The sequence below is a fragment of the Pan troglodytes genome, chromosome 1 (assembly GCF_028858775.2).
Source record: "Pan troglodytes isolate AG18354 chromosome 1, NHGRI_mPanTro3-v2.0_pri, whole genome shotgun sequence".
NCBI classification, from domain to species: Eukaryota; Metazoa; Chordata; class Mammalia; order Primates; family Hominidae; genus Pan; species Pan troglodytes.
The window spans coordinates 202,384,832-202,404,521 of record NC_072398.2 but is presented as its reverse complement, the minus strand read 5'-3'; the positions used below and the strand labels follow the sequence as shown (position 1 = coordinate 202,404,521).

Genomic DNA, 19,690 nt, shown 5'->3' with positions numbered 1-19,690 from the left:
CAAAGATCTCTTTAAGGGCTGGGCATGGTGGCTCACTTTGGGAGATGGATTGCTTGAGCTCGGGAAGAGACCAGATTGGTCTCTACAAAAAAATACAAACACAAATAATATACTTTTATTAGTCTTTTTATTCTTTTATTGATCACCTCTGAAGTTCAGTAGCACACTGCATAATTTTTTGCATTAGCATGCTGTTGTTTCTACCTAAAATGACTGGGGTCCTTGCCTTCTGCTTCCCATAGAGATTGTCCTGCAAAGGAAGTGTAAGCCATTGTGTTAGTAATTCCCAGATTTCCCCCACCCAGACATTTTCCTAGGAGCTGGTCTCAGTCCCATATCCGCATTGCTCATCCATGGATGTCCACTCAAATTAGGTTTCATCCTGGACCAGTCATTCTAAATACAGTGTGTGCTACATGGAACCCCTTGTTTCTACCCCACTCTCAACTCTCCCTGATGCTGAGAGACGTCCTACCAAAGAATGCATCATGAGCTCCAGCCACCACTGAACATTTGTGGCTACCAGGCCTTGTGGCCCACGGTGCCCTCTGATGCCTTCAATGCATTTTAGGGTGGGCAAATCATGTTCTAACCATCTTTGCCCTCTGGTAATGAACAGCTAACGGCACACGAGGGAGGCCAAATGTAAATGTTACTAAGATGCTAAGACTTTCTGGCCCAGCACAGTGGTTCATGCCTGTAATCCCAGCACTTTGGTAGGCCAGGGCAGGCAGATCACTTGGGGTCAGGAGTTCAAGACTGCCCTGGGCAACGTGGTGAAACCCTGTCTCTACTAAAAATACAAAAATTAGCCAGACATAGTGGTGCGTGCTTATAGTCCCAGCTACTCAGGAGGCTGAGGCAGGAGAATCACTTGAACCTGGGAGGCAATTAGCCAAGATTGCGCCACTGCACTCCAGCCTGGGTGACAGAAAGACCCTGTCTCAAAAAAAAAAAAAAAAAAAAAAAAGCTGTAACTTTGACACAGACCTAAGTAACCTTTTAGTTCTATTAGGTTGACTATTTAGGACAGGATCCCAGATAGTTGAGCACTACCTGCAGCTACACACCAAGTTGTGACAAAGCTTTGGGTAGTCACTAACTTACCCAACTCCATAGGTCCATAGTCACAAATGAGGACAGCTTTACATGTAACATGAATCTAAAAGAAAAAAACACCACCCTTAATTAAGAGGCAAGGAAGCTATGACAGATCCCTCCCAAATGCAGTAATAGGTCAGCTATTATCATACCAACCTCCAGAACTTCACACGCATCCTTCCCTTAGCCTAAGATTATACTTCATTTTACAATTTCAGAGATCCAACCATCTCTGAACCTGTCTGAAACTAGCCCACATGCCATATACCAGATTACAACATTTAGGCCAGCTTCACTATTACTTTTCCTCCTTTTACGACCACCAAGACCAGTGTTCAGATCCGATGGGAAAGGGATCAGGAGGATTAAGCTGATCAACTTTACCTTAAAGCACAGCTCCAGAAACAAGCTCACCTCCTCAGTATCACACACTGCCAGGAAACTTGGGGGCAACCTGCAGAACAAAAAGCTTAGTGTGAAAACTAAACTGGCCAGGAGCGGTGGCTCATGCCTGTAATCCCAGCACCTTGGAAGGGGAGGCCGAGTCGGGCGGATCACCTGAGGTCAGAAGTTCGAGACCCATCTAGCCAACATGGTGAAAACCATCTCTACTAAAAATACAAGAAAATTAGCTGGGTGTGATGGTGGGCACCTGTAATCCCAGCTACTCGGGAGGATGAGGCAGGAGAGTCGCTTGAACCCGGGAGGCAGAGGTTGCCGTGAGCCGAGATCATGCCACTGCACTCCAGCAGCCTGGGTGACAGAGCAAGACTCCGTCTCAAAAAAAAAAAAAAAAAAAAAAAAAAAAAAAAAAAAAAAACCCATCTACATTGAAGTTGACACATGGAAGGCTTCCAGCCCTGGTCCTGAAACATTATAGGAAAGCTGAGTGGCAGCTTGCAGGTATTGTACTGACCTGCGCTGTCAAAGTCTTTCCAGGTTGCTCTTGCATGCAGTTGGAGATCCCATGGCTATGACCAGCCACAGCCCTTGGAAACATGCTGTTCTGTCCCACCAGGCAGCCCCCAGTCAGTCTCCAAAAGAAACCTACCAGGTCCCCTGCATTTCATCACTGTCATGACCCCGGAACTCCTCGATCACCAGAAAAATCACCTTCTGTCATCTTAAGAGTCTTCATCTGGACAGCAAAATGAGAACAACTGTCATGAACAATTTTATTGTTCCCATCAGTTGGTCCTCAGAATGATACAAATCTGACCAGCCTTTGGTCCCAGTACTGATGCCTTAAGCTATCAGTTAAGCTGTGTCACATCCCAGCTGGATTTTCCCAGTACGAGTCTTATGCTGGTTAACTGTATATGCAAACCCCCAACCGTTCTGCTGTTCTGTGGAAACAAGCCCATTTTGATAAAGGTCTCTGGCTACAGCTGAAAGATGGCAGGTACAATAGAACTGTATTTTCCCAAAATGTTGCAGATCAGTTACAACAAACAGAACGGCGACCGTCAAGGAAAACTGTCACTCTGGGCTCCTTTTTGACCACAGCAGCTATGCGGAAGCAGCTGCAGCTTCGATAAGGGCCAAGGGGCAATTCAGATCCCAGGGCGGCCGCCTAAAGCCTCACCTGTCCATCATTACTACCTGCTTAAGTACGCCGGGATCTCTGTAGACTAAGTCATCCTGTAGGCCCCACTGCCCACGCTGTGCCAATATCTGGTGTGCTTTTTCTCAGCCTTGATGGGACCGTTTTATCCGCCTATTACAGGTAAGAGGTTTAGACCGATTAAGTTACTTCCTGAAGGTCGCTTAGTCACTTAGCGAGGCTGAAAGCAACAAGCTGGGATGCACGCAAGGGTCTGAATGCCTAAAACCCGTCCTTCTGAAAACCGTGTCTACCAGGGCGACCTCCAGAGGTCTCGCGCGTAGTCACCAGTCCCAAAATCACCTAGCTGGTAAATGTCACAGATGCAACTGGAGGCCATCCTGACACCAGCATGCGGCCTCCCCCTGAATTAAGACACTTCAGGCCCAGGGATTCATCCCCGCATCCCCCAGGAGACCGGTTCCCGAACCCCCACCCCTTCCGTAAACCCGGCCGCCTGCCTGCAACACTCACCTGTCAGCACAGAGCGCAGCGTTGCGCAGTCCGAAGCGAGAGAAGGGCGCGGCCCCCGCGGGCTCCCGCCCCTCTCACTGCCGAGGGGGCCTTTCGGAGCTCGGGCCCACCGGGTTGGAAGGCCCGGCTCCTCCGTGCCACATTCACGACCATCTCGAGGCCGTGGGAGGAAAAACCCGGCGAGTGCGCGCCAGCAGCAGCGACTAGCGGGGAACGGCGCGCAGGAAGGCAGGCAGAGGCTTGCAGCTAGTAAGACGACACCGGGCATGCGGCGGGGAGAAAGGGCGCTGAAGCCGCGAGCAAGAGCTTATATAGGCCGCCCCTCGCGGCCACACCCGACAGTAGGCCGCCCGCGTGGCGCACAGCTGCCTGGGAGTTGTAGTTTGCTCGCCCCGGCGTTGTCCGCGCGTCACCTCCCCAGCCCTACGCGCGTGTCCATCCCGAGCCCGCGAAGCGAGAACCGCCAGAGGCTTTCCTCCGAGCGGGAAGAAGCGCCTTCACCTTTCAGTGCCCGGCGCTGGGCCCACGCAGGAAGCCGACCCGCCTTGGCCTCTGGAGTTGTCTCTGGGATGTCTTTCAAAGTCTGGAAATGAACCCTGTCTGTGTGCTGGGAAAGGGCTCGGGCTCCGCTCCGAGCTCAGTGGGCGTGCGAGCGAGCAGCGCCTGAGTGGGTTTCGGCGAGGGGGTCATACTCCCCGAAAGGCAATTGCTTTATTCAAGGCTTGTCTCTTCCACTAATATGTAATTTTACTGAGCGCGTGCTATTTTAACTGTGTCTGATTATCTGATCTAGTTTTCATAAAAACCCTGTGTACGCTCTGTGGACAAATAAGGAAACTTAGGAATGGATCACACAGCTATCGCAAGCGAGGAGAGGACTGGAATTTGGAGCCCACCTCAGGCACCACACATAGCGCAATGTTTTGCCCATGGAATGAATAAGCCTCAGTATGAAAACTTAGTGGTGATTGCCGAGAATTAAACACCCATCCTGTGCCTAATCTATTAATTTTTATTCTTACATACACTTTTTTGTTTGAGACAGGGTCTTGTTCTGTTGCCCAGGCTGGAGTGCAGTGGCGTGATCAAGGCTCATTGCAGCCTCGACCAACTGGGCTCAAGCAATTCTCCCACCTCAGCCTCCCAGGTAGATGGGACTACAGGTGCGGGCCAACTTTCCTTGCTTACACTTTAAAAAGTAGGTACTACTGCCGGGCGCGGTTACTCACGCCTGTAATCCCAGCACTTTGGGAGGCCAAGGCGGGTGGATCACGAGGTCAGGAGATCGAGACCATCCTGGCTAACACGGCGAAACCCGGTCTCTACTAAAAAAAAATACAAAATAAAATTAGCTGGGCGTGGTCGCGGGCGCCTGTAGTCCCAGCTACCCGGGAGGCTGAGGCAGGAGAATGGCGTGAACCCGGGAGGCGGAGCTTGCAGAGAGCCGAGATCGCGTCACTGCACTCTAGCCTGGGCAACAGAACGAGACTCTGTCTCAAAAAAATAAAATAAAATAAAAAGTAAGTACTACTTTAGCAGGTCGTGGGGGCGCATGCCTGTGGTCCTGGACTCCTCTCTTTCTCTAACATCACATGTCCAAGCCATCAGCAACTCCTGTGTGCTCTACCTTTAAAATGTATCAATAATCTGACTGTTTCTTACCCCTTCCACTGATGTTACCCTAATCGTTGACCCAGATGATAGCAATAGTCTCTTATCTCCCAGATCCTGCTGTTGCTCCCGACAGTCTGGTCTCCACACGCCAGCCAGCCTGCTAAAAGTTTTTAATTTTTATGAAGTCTAAGAGTCAATTTTTTTTTTTTTTTGTACTTTATGCTTTTTTTTTTTTTTTTTTTTTTGAGACGGAGTCTCGCTCTGTCGCCCAGGCTGGAGTGCAGTGGCGCCATCTCCGCTCACTGCAAGCTCCGCCTCCCGGGTTCACGCCATTCTCCTGCCTCAGCCTCCGAAGTAGCTGGGATTACAGGCGCCCGCCACCACGCCCGGCTAATTTTTTGTATTTTTAGTAGAGACAGGGTTTCCCCATGTTAGGCAGGATGGTCTCGATTTCCTGACCTCGTGATCCACCTGCCTCGGCCTCCCAAAGTGCTGGGATTACAGGCACGAGCCACCGCGCCCGGCCGTTTGTTTACGCTTTAAAAGCTTAATAATTAGCCTGGGCGCGGTGGCTCACGCCTGTAATTCCAGCACTTTGGGAGTCCGAGGGGGCAGATAACCTGAGGTCAGGATTTCAAGTCCAGCCTAGCCAACATGGTGAAAACCCGTTTCTACTAAAAATACAAAAATTAGCTGGGCATGGTGGCAGGCGCCTGTAATCCCAGCTACTTGGGAGGCTGAGGCAGGAGAATCGTTTGAACCCGGGAAGCGGAGGTTGAAGTGAGCCAAGATGGAGCCATTACACTCCAGCCTGGGCGACAAGAGCGAGACTCCGTCTCAAAAAAAAAAGAAAAAAAGTAAAATTATTAAACTTTTTTTTTTTTGGAGATGAAGTCTCGCTTTTTCGCCCAGGCTTGTGCAGTTTATTGTGTGTCAATTATGCCTCAATAAAGCTGTCAAAAAACCATTAAGAAAAAATGTATATCTCCCAGGCGCAGTAGCTCCCACCAATTCGGGAGGCCAAGGCAGGTGGATTACCTGACATCAGGAACTAGAGACCAGCCTGGCCAACATGACAAAACCCCATCTCTACTAAAAATACAAAAAAAAAAAAAAAAAAAAAAAAATTACCCAGGCATGGTGACACTCATCTACAGTCCCAGCTACTTGGGAGGCTAAGGCATAAGAATCGCTCGAACCTGGGAGGCAGAGGTTTCAGTGAGCCAAGATAATGCCACTGCACTCCAGCCTGGGTGATACAGCGAGACTCCCTCTCAAAAAATATATCTATATATATCTATCTATATCTATGTGTGTATATATATAGATAGATAGATAGATAGATACATACATATTATATTAAGGCAGATGCAGTGGATCACCTGTAGTCCAGCTACTTGGGAAGCTGAAACAGGAGGATCACTTCAGTCCAGGAGTTGGAGGTCAGCCTGGGCAACAAAGTGAGACCCTGCCTTTAAAAATAAATAAGGCCAGGCACAGTAACTCATGCCTGTAATCCCAGCACTTTGGGAGGCCAAGGCGGGTGGGTCACGAGATCAGGAGTTCAAGACCAGCCTGGCCAAGATGGTGAAACCCCGTCTCTACTAAAAATATAAAAAATTAACCAGACGTGGTGGCGGGCGCCTATAATCCCAGCTACTCGGGAGGCTGAGGCAGAGGTTACAGTGAACCGAGATCGTGCCACTGCATTCCAGTCTGGGCAACAGATCAATATTCCGTCTCAAAAATAATAAAATAAAAGTAAATAAATAAGTAACATGTATTTTTTAAAACTTTTTTTTTTTTTTTGAGACGGAGTTTCCCTCTTGTTGCCCAGGCTAGAGTGCAATGGCACGATCTTGGCTCACTGCAACCTGTGCCTCCCAGGTTCAAGTGATTCTCCTGCCTCAGCCTCCTGAGTAGCTAGGATTACAGGCACCTGCCCCCAAGCCCAGCTAATTTTTTGTATTTTTAGTAGAGACGGGGTTTCTCCATGTTGGTCAGGCTGGTCTTGAACTCCCGACCCCAGGTGACCCACCTGCCTTGGCCTCCCAAAGTGCTGGGATTACAGGCATGAGCCAGGCCTAAAAAACATTTATATCACGTTATTCACTTGCTCAGAAATCTCCCATGACTTCCCAACACACTTAGAATAAAAACGGCAATCTCCATAATGGTCTCCAAGGTCATACGTGATTAGGCTCCTCCTCCTTCCTGCCCTCATCACCCACCACTTGCTCCCTCACTCAGTCAGCTCCATCTTCCTGGACTCTTTGCTCTTCTTGAAGCACCCCAGGGCCTTTGCTCTTGCCTGGAACTCGCCCCACCTGAATATCACAGACAATCACACTTCTTAAGCCTCACTTCCCCTGGGTTTCTGTCCACATGTCACCTCCTCAGGCCATCCTATTTTGATACAGCACCCCTCCATCCTCCAACCTTCAAGTCACTGCCTGCTTGATTGTTATTTACAGCACTTAGTGCTTCCTGACATGGTATTATATATGTATTTTGTTTTCTGTTTTCCCTATTAGAATGTGAGCATCCCAAGAGAGCTGGAATTTTGTCTTTTTTCCCCCCTACTGCTGTATAAATGCCTGGTACATAAAAGATGGCCAGCATTCTTGAAATAATCACCAAGTGGGCCGGGCGCGGTGGCTCACGCCTGTAATCCCAGCACTTTGGGAGGCCAAGGTGGGCAGAACACGAGGTCAGGAGAGCGAGACTATTATCCTGGCTAACACAGTGAAACCCCGTCTCTACTAAAAAAAAAAAAAAAAAAAACGAAAAAAAAACAGGCTGGGCGCAGTGGCTCAGGCCTGTAATCCCAGCACTTTGGGAGGCCAAGGCGGGCGGATCACCATCAGGCCTCTGAGCCCAAGCTCAGCCATCATATCCACTGTGACCTGCACATATACATCCAGATGGCCTGAAGCAACTGAAGATCCACAAAAGAAGTGAAAATAGCCTTAACTGATGACATTCCACCATTGTGATTTGTTTCTGCCCCACCCTAACTGATCAATGTACTTTGTAATCTCCCCTACGCTTAAGAAGGTTCTTTGTAATTCTCCCCACCCTCGAGAATGTACTTTGTGAGATCCACCCCCTGCCCAGAAAACATTGCTCCAAACTCCACCACCTATCCCAAAACCTGTAAGAACTAATGATGATAATCCCACCACCCTTTGCTGACTCTCTTTTCGGACTCAGCCCGCCTGCACCCAGGTGAAATAAACAGCCTTGTTGCTCACACAAAGTCTGTTTGGTGGTCTCTTCACACAGACGCATGTGACATTCACGAGGTCAGGAGATTGAGACCATCCTGGCTAACACGGTGAAACCCTGTCTCTACTAAAAATGCAAAAAATTAGCCAGGCATGGTGGCTGGCGCCTGTAGTCCCAGCTACTCGGGAGGCTGAGGCAGGAGAATGGCGTGAACCTGGGAGGCGGAGCTTGCAGTGAGCCAAGATTGTGCCACTGCATTCCAGCCTGGGTAACAGAGGGAGACTCCATCTCGGAAAAATAAAATAAAATAAAAAAATTAATTTAAAAAAATTAGCCAGGCATGGTGGCACGCGCCTCCCAGCTACACGGGACACTGAGGCAGGAGAATCGCTTCAACCTGGGCGGAGGTTGCAGTGAGCCGAGATTGTGCCACTGCACTCCAGCCTGGGCAATATAGTGAGACTCTATCTCAAAAAAAAAAAAAAATCACCAAGTGAATGAATGAATGAATAAAACTTGGCTGAGGTCACACTGTAGCAGGATGAGCCACAGAAAAAACCTCTCAGACACCGAGTTGTAGAAGGAAGGGCTTTATTCAGCTGGGAGCATCGGCAAACTACTGCCTTAAAATCCGAGCTCCCCAAATGCACAATTTCTGTCCCTTTTAAGGGCTCACAACACTGAAGATTTCACATGAAAGGGTCATGACTGATTTCAGCAAGCAAGGGGTACTTGACAAGGGCTGCATGCACCGGTCGTCAGAGAGAAACAGAACAGGGTAGGCAGTTTCACAATGTTCTTCTATACAATGTCTGGAATCTATGAATAACATCGGTTTCTAAGTCATGAGTTGATTTTTAACTACTAGGTTTAGGCCAGGCAGGCCCAGGTCCGGTTTTGGGCCTGGCGCTGGGCTGCCTGTCTTTGTTTCATTTCCTTTTTTTTTTTTTAAAAAAACAGGTACTGAGTATAAAACAATATAAAACAACATGAGAGGGTCTCTCTCTTCCCTCATTTTCCCCCTTTGAGACTCTCACTTTTTATTAGTGGGAGTACTCACTCTTATTTTTGCTACTTATGTCTTTTTGTGCAACAGATAGATAGTGATTCATATAGTACACTTGTGCTGAAGCATTTTGGTGAACTAAGGTAGCAATGAAGCTTTTTATCATTTAAAGAAGTACAGGTAGCAAACAAGGGAGCAGTAAGCAGGTTTTTATTGCTATTATAACTCCTATTATAAGAGTTTTAAATCTTCCTAGTGCTGGGAACCACCTTCTAAACATGGCTTCAGGGTTGAATCCATGCTACACTTGCACGGGTACATGTGCCAGTTTTGTTATGTCTTTAACTATGTCCTCAACTACTTGCCCCTGATCATCTACGTGTAGACAACAATTAGTAAAGTTGAATTTTCTTTCTTTTTTTTTTTTTTAAGAGACGGGGTTTCACTGTGTTAGCCAGGATGGTCTTGATCTCCTGACCTCGTGATCTGCCCACCTCGGCCTCCCAAAGTGCTGGGATTACAGGCGTGAGCCACCGCGCCCAGCCAATAAGGTTAAATTTTCTACAAATTCCTCCTTCAGCTGCTAGCAAGTAGTCAAGAGCTAGTCTATTTTGATAGATCGCATTTCTCATCAGAGTCTCTTGCCAGGCAAGAACAGTCAAGGCTTGACTGGTTTTATTAGTAATAATTTCTAAAACAGCTTGCAACCGTGTGATTCGGTTGAGCATGCAGATGGGGGTTCGATATCCTCATGAGTCATCTTGTGCCTAAGTGGCGGGTCTATAGTATTGTACGATTCTTTCAGGGGGCCATTCATTATTTTTCTAATCACCTATGGCTATGCTTCGTTTTTCGTGGGAAGCATAGACTGGGAAGCCTAGAAGTTCACCTGTTTTTATGGTCAGTAAGAAGAAAGATGGCTTAATGGTGCTAATTACACAGCTACCTGTCCACTGATCAGGCAGCTTAGCATAAGCTCTGTGTCCACATATCCAGTATAACCTGGTGGGGGCCATCCAGTCCCAGTGGAATTCTGGGTGGGCCCAAACAGTCTGCAACTTTGGAAATTTACTGAATGGATTTCTTTCTGTGTAATTGGAATTCCACCATGTAACTGTTTTTGTGGTACCATTATACAGCTTTTGCCTAAGACAACTAAGCCATCTTACAGGATGAGTGAATCCTTTTCCTTCTCTAGCTATGCAATACTGTCCAATAATTGAGACTTTCAGAACCCAAAAATTGTCAGGGTGGTTCTTTTGGGCTGGGAATTCATCAGGAACTGGGCCTGTGGGAACTAATTCTCGGGCTTCCCATGGCCATTGATCTCCTGTTACGGTTCTTCTACAAACATAACATGAAGTGACATTTAGAGACTGGGCTACATGCTCAGCTAATTTCAAAAACAAATTTTTAGTTTTTTCTGGAATCTCAGATACTGGCACATTTAGTTTATCATAGAAAGTCTGAAATACTGGTTCTGGAGAGCGTCTTTGAACCTCTCCTTTTATTAGGATGCTTACACTGGGATCTAGTCCTTTTCCATCAATGCCTAATGTTACATATTTTCCTTTATTCTACTTTGGGTCTGAGGGGTTTGTGATTATCAATTCTAAAGGGTTGCAGCTCCCACTCGTGCAGGAGGGGCTGACTTTTCCTTTTTGGAGCCAAACAGGATCTTTTTAAATCTTCTTTCCAAGTAGCCCAAATGACACAAGACCAGTATTGACACATCTCACATAAATATGATTTTTGACAAATGTACTTATTTTCTGCTGTGTAACTTTTTTCCCAATCTAGAGAACCGCATCCTATCCCATGCTGTTTACTATTAATAGCGGCACAGGCGTCAAATTTTAAGGTTACATTTTTGGGGACCCCTCTTTCTTCTGTCCTAGCTATTACTTCACTTGTGTCACCTAGAAAAGGACCAGTCCTTAGTCTTACTTCAAAGACTGTGATCATGGGAGGTTCAGAGGGGTCATAGCACACATCGGACTGGTCACTTCCTGGATTACATACTTTGTACTGAGTGTTATTGTACGAACAGGTTCCTTTTGGAGTTCCTAGGCATTCATAAAAACTATAAAATAATAGGGCTGTAGCACTCTTTTGTCCTACCTCAGTGACCTGATGTATATACTGGGAACAGCCCTCAGTCTGAAGAAGATCAGTTGAAGTCCTTACTGTACAAGTCCAGATTTTAAGGAAAATGAGTCCCGCGATGAGTTTCCTCATGCTTCGGCCGCGCGTGGACCAGTCAGCTTCCGGGTGTGACTGGAACAGGGCTTGCCGTCTTCTTCAGAGTCACTTTGCAGGGGTTGGCGAAGCTGCTTCCATCCACGTACAGCTCCCAGTCTACTGATGTTTAAGGGTGGTCTCGGAGGTTGGGCCTACTAGAATAAACTGAGTCCAACACCTCTACACAGGGTCTCTCTCTTCCCAGTAAGTGGCCGTTGGAACTACAACCCAGGTCTGTTTTTTGTGTGTGTGTGATGGAGTATCCGAAGTGTAATGGTGCAATCTAGGCTCACTGCAACCTCTGCCTCCCGGGTTCAAGTGATTCTCCTGCCTCAGCCTCCCAAGTAGCTGGGACTACAGGCGCATGCCATCACGCCCAGTTAATTTTTATATTTTTAGTAGAGACGGGGTTTCACCATGTTGGCCAGGATGGTCGTGACCTCCTGATCTGCCTACCTCAGCCTCCCAAAGTGCTGGGATTACAGGCGTGAGCCACCGCGCCCAACCCAACCCAGATATGTTCTAATGCAAGTGCAGATAACCTTAACTGCTGTGTCACGCGGCTCCTCCAGAACTACCCTGTGAGATTAGGTACCATGATTTGCCTGACTTAGCAGAAGAGGAAGCAGGGATCAGGGAAGGGAAATAACTTACCCCAGGTTACACAGTGAATCTGTGGCAGAAGTCATGGCAGAAGTCAGCTGACATCTGGATTTAACTGCAGTCAGAGGCAGACACATGATCCCAGCCCACAGCAGGAGCATCTGGGAAAGGGAGGAAGTTCAAGAAGCCAGATGCTGACAGTGCATTGCCCATGTGGGCTGACTGGAAAGGCCTCAGGGAGGGCTGGGGTCAGACTGCATTTCCAGCTGCTTCATGCCTCTCTGGATTCTCCTTTCTCCTTGACCTTCCCAGATCCCACTTATCCTTGGAGACTCAGCTTCAACATCAGCTGGGATGGGCTTCTTTGACCCTTTGGCTTCCCAAGTCCAGCTCTATGATGGTGTTTGACGGAATGAATGGATGGGTGAATGAACAGCACTTACCCACTTTCATTAATTCATCTAGCTATAAATATTTACTGAGCTTCTACTTTGTTTTTTGTTTTTTTTTTGAGACGGAGTCTCGCTCTGTCACCCAGGCTGGAGTGCGGTGGCGCGATCTTGGCTCACTGCAACCTCCACCTCCCGGGTTCAAGCGATTCTCCTGCCTCAGCCTCCCAAGTAGCTGGGATTATAAGCACGTGCCACCATGCCCGACTAATTTTTGTATTTTTAGTAAAAACGGGGTTTCACCATGTTGGCCAGGCTGGTCTCGAACTCCTGACCTGAAGTGATCCACCCTCAGCCTCCAAATGTGCTGGGATCACAGGTGTGAGCCACTGCGCCTTGAGTTTCTACTTTATGCCAAGCACTGAGTTAGGCCCTGAGGATACAATCATCAGCCCCTGCCCTCAAGGAGCCTGCAGCCTGGGAGAGAGACTGACATCAGAGATGGTCAGAAGTGCATGTGGGCCAGGCGTGGTACAGGTTCACACCTGTAATCCCAGCATCCCAGCATTTTGGGAGATGGAGGCGGGCGGATCACTTGAGGTCAGGAGTTTGAGACCACCTTGGCTAACACGGTGAAACCCCGTCTCTACTAAAAATACAAAAATTAGCTGGGCGTGGTGGTAGGTGCCTATAATCCCAGCTACTTGGGAGGCTGAGTTGGGAGGATGGCTTGGACCCAGGAGGTGGAGGTTGCAGTGAGCCGAGATTGTGCCACTGCACTCTAGCCTGGGCGACAGAGTGAGACTCCATCTCAAAAATAAATAAGTAAATAAATAAAAACGAGACTAGAAAGACTAGAGTTGGCTGGAGCAACTGGAACTCCAGCCTCAGTGCCCTGGGTTTCCAGAAGGCCAGCCTGGAAAGGGTGGAGTAAACCTTGGAGGCTCATGTGCTGCCTCACCCTAGCCCCTCACCCAAGCAAAACTCAACCAGTGTCTTAGTGCTCGTGGGACCTGCTTTGTCCCCTTTTGTGGCATCGAAGGGGTGATGAAGGATGAGACAAACCTGGATGTGAGTCCCAACTCTGCTGTGTGACCTGAGACAAGCCGTGCCTCTGAGCCTCAGTCTCCTCAGCTCTAAGAGGGGCACTCCCATGGCACTATCAAAGGGTTGCTGTCCACAAAACATGAACTGACCGTTGGCCTCATACATGTTAGTTGTCAAATCCACAGGCCAACTGCACTCCCTTTAGAATTGCAGTTGTCTGTGTCTGTCCTGCCTCCTCAACCAGACTGTGCCCAAGTTCCTTCTGGGGCCCTGGTGTCCAACTCAGACAGGCATTAGAGGAAGCCGTGGGGGCTGTTGAACGTTGAACCTGAACACTGAACTAGAGGCCCCAGACCAGGGCTAATGAGGGCTCCAGGAAAGGGCTTCTGGGTGGAGAGGGAGCATCTACTAACCACTCACTTCCAGAGTGGCCTTCCCGGGTCCAGCAGAGGGTTGGGCGCCAACTAGGGAACCCACAGAGGAGGCGGGGGGGGGGTGGGGGGGTGGGGGGGGAGGGGGCGGGGGAGCGGTGTGGAGCGGGTAAGGGGGTGGGGCTGGAGATTAAGGAATGAGTGAGGTGGATGCTTCAGCGCTGTTAGTCTCCTCCCCATGCCCCTCCTCACTTCATCTAGTTTAGTCCCTTTATCCTGTGAAGTAGGGGTCATCATTAGCCCCCTTTTACAGAGGAGAGAATTGAGGCTTCGAGAGAGAGAAACTTGGCCAGGAGTTTCCACTCGGTCCGACGCCCTCGGTGCCCCGCCGGGGACGGTGGCTGGGCGCGGGGAGCGGGGGGCGGTGCCAGCGGGGCCCCGGGCAGGGGCGGGGTCGGGGCGCGGACAAAACGGCCGCGGGGCGGCGGGGTGGCGGACGCGGCCATGGAGGCCGAGGGCTGCCGCTACCAATTTCGGGTCGCGCTGCTGGGGGACGCGGCGGTGGGCAAGACGTCGCTGCTGCGGAGCTACGTGGCAGGCGCGCCTGGCGCCCCGGAGCCGGAGCCCGAGCCCGAGCCCACGGTGGGCGCCGAGTGCTACCGCCGCGCGCTGCAGCTGCGGGCCGGGCCGCGGGTCAAGCTGCAACTCTGGGACACCGCGGGCCACGAGCGCTTCAGGTGCGGGTAGCCGGGGCGCGGGAGGGACTTCTGGTAGGGGGCTCGGTGAGCGTGCGCTCGGCCACGGCAACTCCCGAGAGGCCAACTCAGAGGTCAGGCGGAGGGCGAGGTCCCTGCCCTGGGTCCCGCCCGGTCCACTGGGGCCAGACCCTCCCCTGCTCGGAGTCATTTTTCCCACGAACACTGCGGGGTGGGTCGAGTCCCAGAGACCAGGAACATCCCTGGCTTTGAGCTCTGGACTCTGGAGAGATGCTGAGTGATACTGGCCCCGGGTGCTGAGAGCTCAGGGGAACAGAGCGGGAAGTGTCGAGGAGATGTGGAAGGGAGAGAGGATCAGCAGGAGTTTGCCAGGAAGAGAACAGAGGAACGAAGACCTAGGTCAGGGCAGCACCAGGCCTTCTCCAGGAATGAGGGATTCAAGTCACGCTTGCTCCCTAACTGGAGCACCCAGACTTTTTTCTTTTCTTTTTTTTTTTTTTTTTTGAGACGGAGTCTCTCTCTGTCGCTCAGGCTGGGGTGCAGTGGTGCGATCTCGGCTCACTGCAAGCTCCGCCTCCTGGGTTCACGCCATTCTCCTGCCTCAGCCTCCCAAGTAGCTGGGACTACAGGCGCCCGCCACCACGCCCGGCTAATTTTTTTGTATTTTCAGTAGAGACACGGGGTTTCACCGTGTTAGTCAGGATGGTCTGGATCTCCTGATCTCGTGATCCACATCCACCCGCCTCGGCCTCCCAAAGTGCTGGGATTACAGGCGTGAGCCACCGCACCCGGCCAGCACCCAGACTGTTAGGAGAGACACAGACACCGAGGCAGAGAACCACGGGGCCGTGTGAAGTGAGCACTGTTGGGGTGTGAGGCATTCTGTGGATCCCAGCGGGAGGAGGTCCTGCCTCTGGGGGTGTCATGGAGGCATCAGCCTCTCCCAGCTTACCTTTCCACCTCCCTGCCTCCCCAGGTGCATCACCAGGTCCTTTTACCGGAATGTGGTGGGTGTCCGGCTGGTCTTTGATGTGACAAACAGGAAGTCCTTTGAACACATCCAAGACTGGCACCAGGAGGTCATGGCCACTCAGGGCCCGGACAAGGTCATCTTCCTGCTGGTTGGCCACAAGAGTGACCTGCAGAGCACCCGCTGTGTCTCAGCCCAGGAGGCCGAGGAGCTAGCTGCCTCCCTGGGCATGGCCTTCGTGGAGACCTCGGTTAAAAACAACTGCAATGTGGACCTGGCCTTTGACACCCTCGCTGATGCTATCCAGCAGGCCCTGCAGCAGGGGGACATCAAGCTAGAAGAGGGCTGGGGGGGTGTCCGGCTCATCCACAAGACCCAAATCCCCAGGTCCCCCAGCAGGAAGCAGCACCCAGGCCCATGCCAGTGTTGACTCTAGGAGAGGAAGGGTTAAAGCAGTCCCAGCCTTAGCCCACCTGGTGGGATGGGGAGTGTTAATATCTCTCTGGAGGACAAATGACAGAAGGGTTCATATAAACAGTATCCTGACACAGTCATGCTTCCTGGATTTTGGAGTCGAGGCTTTCTACAGAAAAGAAAGTTCTGATGGCCAGGCATGGTGGCTCACGCCTGTAATCCTAGCATTTTTGGAGGCCAAGGACAGTGGATCACCTGAGGTCAGGGGTTCGAGACCAGCCTGGCCAACATGGTGAAACCCTGTCTCTACTAAAAATACAAAAATTAGCCAGGCGTGGTGGTGCATGCCTGTAATCCCAGTTACTCCGGAGGCTAAGGCAGGAGAATTGCTTGAACCCGGGAGGCAGAGATTGCAGTGAGCCAAGACTGCGCCACTGCACTCCAGCCTGGGCAACAGAATGAGACTCTGTTTCAAAAAAGAAAAGAAAAGAAAAGAAAGGCCCGAGAGACCAGATGTGCAACTTCCTGTCCTTGAGCCTCAGTGTCCCTATCTATCGATGGGGCTCATAAAAGATCCCACCTTGCAGGGAGGTGGTGACCACAAATGAGATAGTGGACAGGATGTGCTCACCCAGAGCCTGCCGCACTGTGAATTGAATGACAAAAGCTCTCATTCCCACTCCCTTTTTCTTGGCTGCGATGTGGCCACTCTGGCAGCATTCCTGGGCTCAGACACTGAGAAGCCAGCGTCAGGAAGCTGATGCATGGGCAAAGGCAGGTGCGGGGAATTCCAGGGGGAGCTTGGCTTGGAGGCTTCTTATGTCCTCAGGCTAAAATGATTCTGGGCATGGGATTAATATGTGACGTCAAACCCAGGGTTGCTGGCCAATGCCCCCCCGACCAGGCCCAGGGGCTGAAAAATGGATGTTGGAGGCTGGGATGAACATGAATGTGTAGCAACTATGTTGGGCACACAGTGGCCACTGTGATGAGCCACCAAGATCCCCCTTTCTGGCTGGGGAACCCATCAACCCTCTCCCCAGCTGCTGGAGTGCCACTGGATGATGGACTTCAGCTTGCCCCACTCTCTGGGAAAGGCCCTCCCTTCAGGGAAGCTTGTATCCAAAGTTCATCTCCTGGGGGGCCTTAAAGGACTTTCCCTCTTGCCCCAGCTCTGGACAACTCTGAAAGTCAAAACCAACTTTATCAGTCTCTGTGGGTTTCATTGAGGACACTGTTGTGACATCATAGCCAAGTTGTCCCCTTGCCCAATCCTGCTTCCTTTTCTTCCCCAAACAGGTATCCATTTCAAGAATATCCCCTAATAAACATCTGCACACTCATCTCCATCTCAGAATCTGCCTCCTGGTAACCTAACCTACGACGGGAACTGCTAGGCAGGGAATGTCCTGGGAGCAATTAGGGAAGGCTTCATGGAAGAGACACTGTTTATGTTAGGCCGAATCTCAGCAGGTGTAGGGCTTAGTGGGTATCATTGTGCTGTAGCAAAAAGCACAGCCACTTTGCTGGGTGCAGTGGCTCACGCCTGTAATCCCAGCACTTTCGGAGGCCTAGGCAGGCAGTTCACTTGAGGTTGGGAGTTCGAGACCAGTATGGCCAACACGGCGAAACCCTGTCTATACTAAAAATACAAAAATTAGCTGGGTGTGGTGGCTCATGCCTGTAATCCCAGCACTTAGGAGGCTGAAGCATGAGAATTGCTTGAACCCAGGAGGCAGAGGTTGCAGCGAGCCACGATCCCGCCACTGCACTCCAGCCCTCTAACTTGGGTGGCAGAGCAACACTCCGTCTCATAAAAAAAGAAAAAAGCATAGTCACTTAACTCTCTTTTGTGACCTTGAGCTAGTTACTTGGCCTCCTTGAGCCTTGGTTTCCTCCTCAGTCAGTAACATGAGACTGATAATCCCTCCCTCCTAGGGTTCTTAGAAGGTTTTCAGAATGAGTTTCTTAGCTTCCTCCCCATGGAGAGGGGGCTGAGGGGTCTTCCTGTGCACTTGGTCCTGCCTCTTTTTTTTTTTTAAACCCATAAAAATTCACCTGTTTTATTTTGTGGGGGGTGGGGAATATCCATGACCTCAGACATTTATATTTTATTTGTATTACAAACAATCCAGTTATACTTTTTTATTTCTAAATGTACAATAAATTACTGTTGACTGTAGTCACCCTGTTGTGCTATCAAATGTTAAATCTTATTCATTCTATTTAACTACATTTTTGGCTGGACGCGGTGGCTCACGCCTGTAATCCCAGCACTCTGAGTGCCGAGGCGGGCGGATCACCTGAAGTCAGGAGTTCGAGACTAGCCTGGCCAACATTGGTGAAACCCTGTCTCTACTAAAAACACAAAAATTAGCTGGACATGGTGGCGTGTACCTGTAATCCCAGCTACCGTGGAGTCTGAGGCAGGAGAATCACTGGAACCTGGGAGGCAGAGGCTGCAGCGAGCTGACACCGTGCCACCGCACTCCAGCCTGGGCGATAGAGCGAGACTCCATCTCAAAAAACGAATAAATAAAAATAAAATAAAAATAAAAACTATGTTTTTGTACTCATTAGCCATACCCACTTCCCCCCACCACTACCCTTCCCAGCCTCTGGTCACCATCATTCTACTCTATCTCCATGAGTTCAATTGTTTTAATTGTTAGCTCCCACAAGTAAGTGAGAATGTAAAAAGTTTGTCTTTCTGTGCCTGGCTTTTTTCACTTATAATTCCAGTTCCATCCATGTTGTTGCAAATGACCTGCCTCTTCTTTTTAAAACATCCTTATTCATCCTTGTGACAACGTGGTGAGGTTGGCACAATCATCCCCATTTCACAGATAAGAAAGCTGGGGCCAGGAGAGGAAAATTACTTGCTTTAGGGTATCTTTTCATTCCTTCATCGGTTTTTTTTTTTTTTTTTTTTTTTTTTTTTTTTTTTTTTTTTTTTTTTTAGATACAGGGTCTCGCTCTGTTGCCCAGGCTGGAGTGCAGTGATGCAATCACACCTCACTGCAATGTCGACCTCCTGGGCTCAAGTGATCCTCCCACCTCAGCTTCCCAAGTAGCTGGGACTACAGGTGCACTTCACAAAGCTAACTTTTAAATTATTTGCAGAGACAGGGTCTCACTATGTTGCCCAGGCTGGTCTCACACTCCTGGCCTCAATCAATCCTCCTGCCTCAGCCTCCCAAAGTGCTGGGATTACAGGTGTGAGCCACTGTACCTGGTCTCCTTCATCAATTTTCTTTCTTTTTTTTTTCTTTGAGACAGAGTCTTGCTCTGTCGCCCAGGCTGGAGTGCAGTGGGGCGATTTCGTCTCACTGCAATCTCTGCCTCCTGGGTTCAAACGATTCTCCTGCCTCAGCCTCCCAAGAAGCTGGGACTACAGGTGTGTGTCACCACACCAGGCTAACTTTTGTATTTTCAGTGTTTCACCATGTTGGCCAGGCTGGTCTCGAACTCCCGAACTGAGGTACTCTGCCCGCCTCGGCCTCCCAAAGTGCTGGGATTACAGGCATGAGCCACCGTGCCTGGTCCGTCAGAGGCTTATTATTATTTTGAGGTGGAGTCTTGCTCTGTCACCCAGGCTGGAGTGCAGTGGCGCAATCTCGGCTCACTGCAACCTCTGCCTCCTGGGTTCAAACGATTCTCCTGCCTCAACCTCCTGAGTAGCTGGGACTACAGGCGCACGCCACCACGCCCAGATAATTTTTTGTATTTTTAGTAGAGATGGGGTTTCACCATGTTAGCCAGGATGGTCTCGATCTTCTGACCTCGTGATCCACCCGCCTCAGCCTCCCAAGAAGATGAGACTACAGGTGTGTGCCACCACACCAGGCTAACTTTTGTATTTTCAGTAGAGACAGGGTTTCACCATGTTGGCCAGGCTGGTCTCGAACTCCCA

The 19,690-nt window shown here is 50.0% G+C and overlaps 1 protein-coding gene and 4 non-coding genes across 6 annotated transcripts; 1 reads left to right on the top strand and 4 right to left on the bottom strand.

Moving 5' to 3' along the window:
- Positions 1-318: 318 nt before the first annotated feature.
- LOC112207397 (small nucleolar RNA SNORD99) lies at positions 319-392 on the bottom strand. Its single transcript, XR_002941824.1, has one exon. It is a non-coding gene; the product is annotated as a small nucleolar RNA SNORD99 (small nucleolar RNA).
- Positions 393-1,337: 945 nt separating this feature from the next.
- LOC112207349 (small nucleolar RNA SNORA61) lies at positions 1,338-1,467 on the bottom strand. Its single transcript, XR_002941778.1, has one exon. It is a non-coding gene; the product is annotated as a small nucleolar RNA SNORA61 (small nucleolar RNA).
- A 506-nt stretch (positions 1,468-1,973) lies between these two features.
- Positions 1,974-2,105, bottom strand: LOC112207336 (small nucleolar RNA SNORA44). The gene has a single exon (XR_002941768.1). It is a non-coding gene; the product is annotated as a small nucleolar RNA SNORA44 (small nucleolar RNA).
- A 407-nt stretch (positions 2,106-2,512) lies between these two features.
- On the bottom strand, positions 2,513-2,647 carry LOC112207301 (small nucleolar RNA SNORA16B/SNORA16A family). The gene has a single exon (XR_002941732.1). It is a non-coding gene; the product is annotated as a small nucleolar RNA SNORA16B/SNORA16A family (small nucleolar RNA).
- Positions 2,648-13,934: 11,287 nt separating this feature from the next.
- On the top strand, positions 13,935-18,240 carry RAB42 (RAB42, member RAS oncogene family). Of its 2 annotated transcripts, none has more exons than XM_054664758.2 (2): positions 13,935-14,414; positions 18,052-18,240. In XM_054664758.2, exons 1-2 carry the CDS (start codon positions 14,182-14,184, stop codon positions 18,137-18,139), a joined length of 321 nt encoding a protein of 106 aa, XP_054520733.1. In that variant the 5' UTR covers positions 13,935-14,181; the 3' UTR covers positions 18,140-18,240. The 2 variants fall into 2 exon arrangements, with proteins under 2 accessions (XP_054520733.1, XP_524636.3); XM_524636.8 differs by lacking the exon at positions 18,052-18,240 and adding an exon at positions 15,370-17,120.
- Positions 18,241-19,690: the final 1,450 nt, after the last annotated feature.

What these genes read in the sequence shown, in the direction of transcription:
- RAB42 (XM_524636.8), top strand. Translation starts at nt 14,182, where the DNA reads ATGGAGGCCGAGGGCTGCCGCTACCAATTTCGGGTCGCGCTGCTGGGG. An exon ending in GCGGGCCACGAGCGCTTCAG is followed by an intron (nt 14,415 to 15,369) that starts GTGCGGGTAGCC and finishes CTGCCTCCCCAG; the next exon opens with GTGCATCACCAGGTCCTTTT.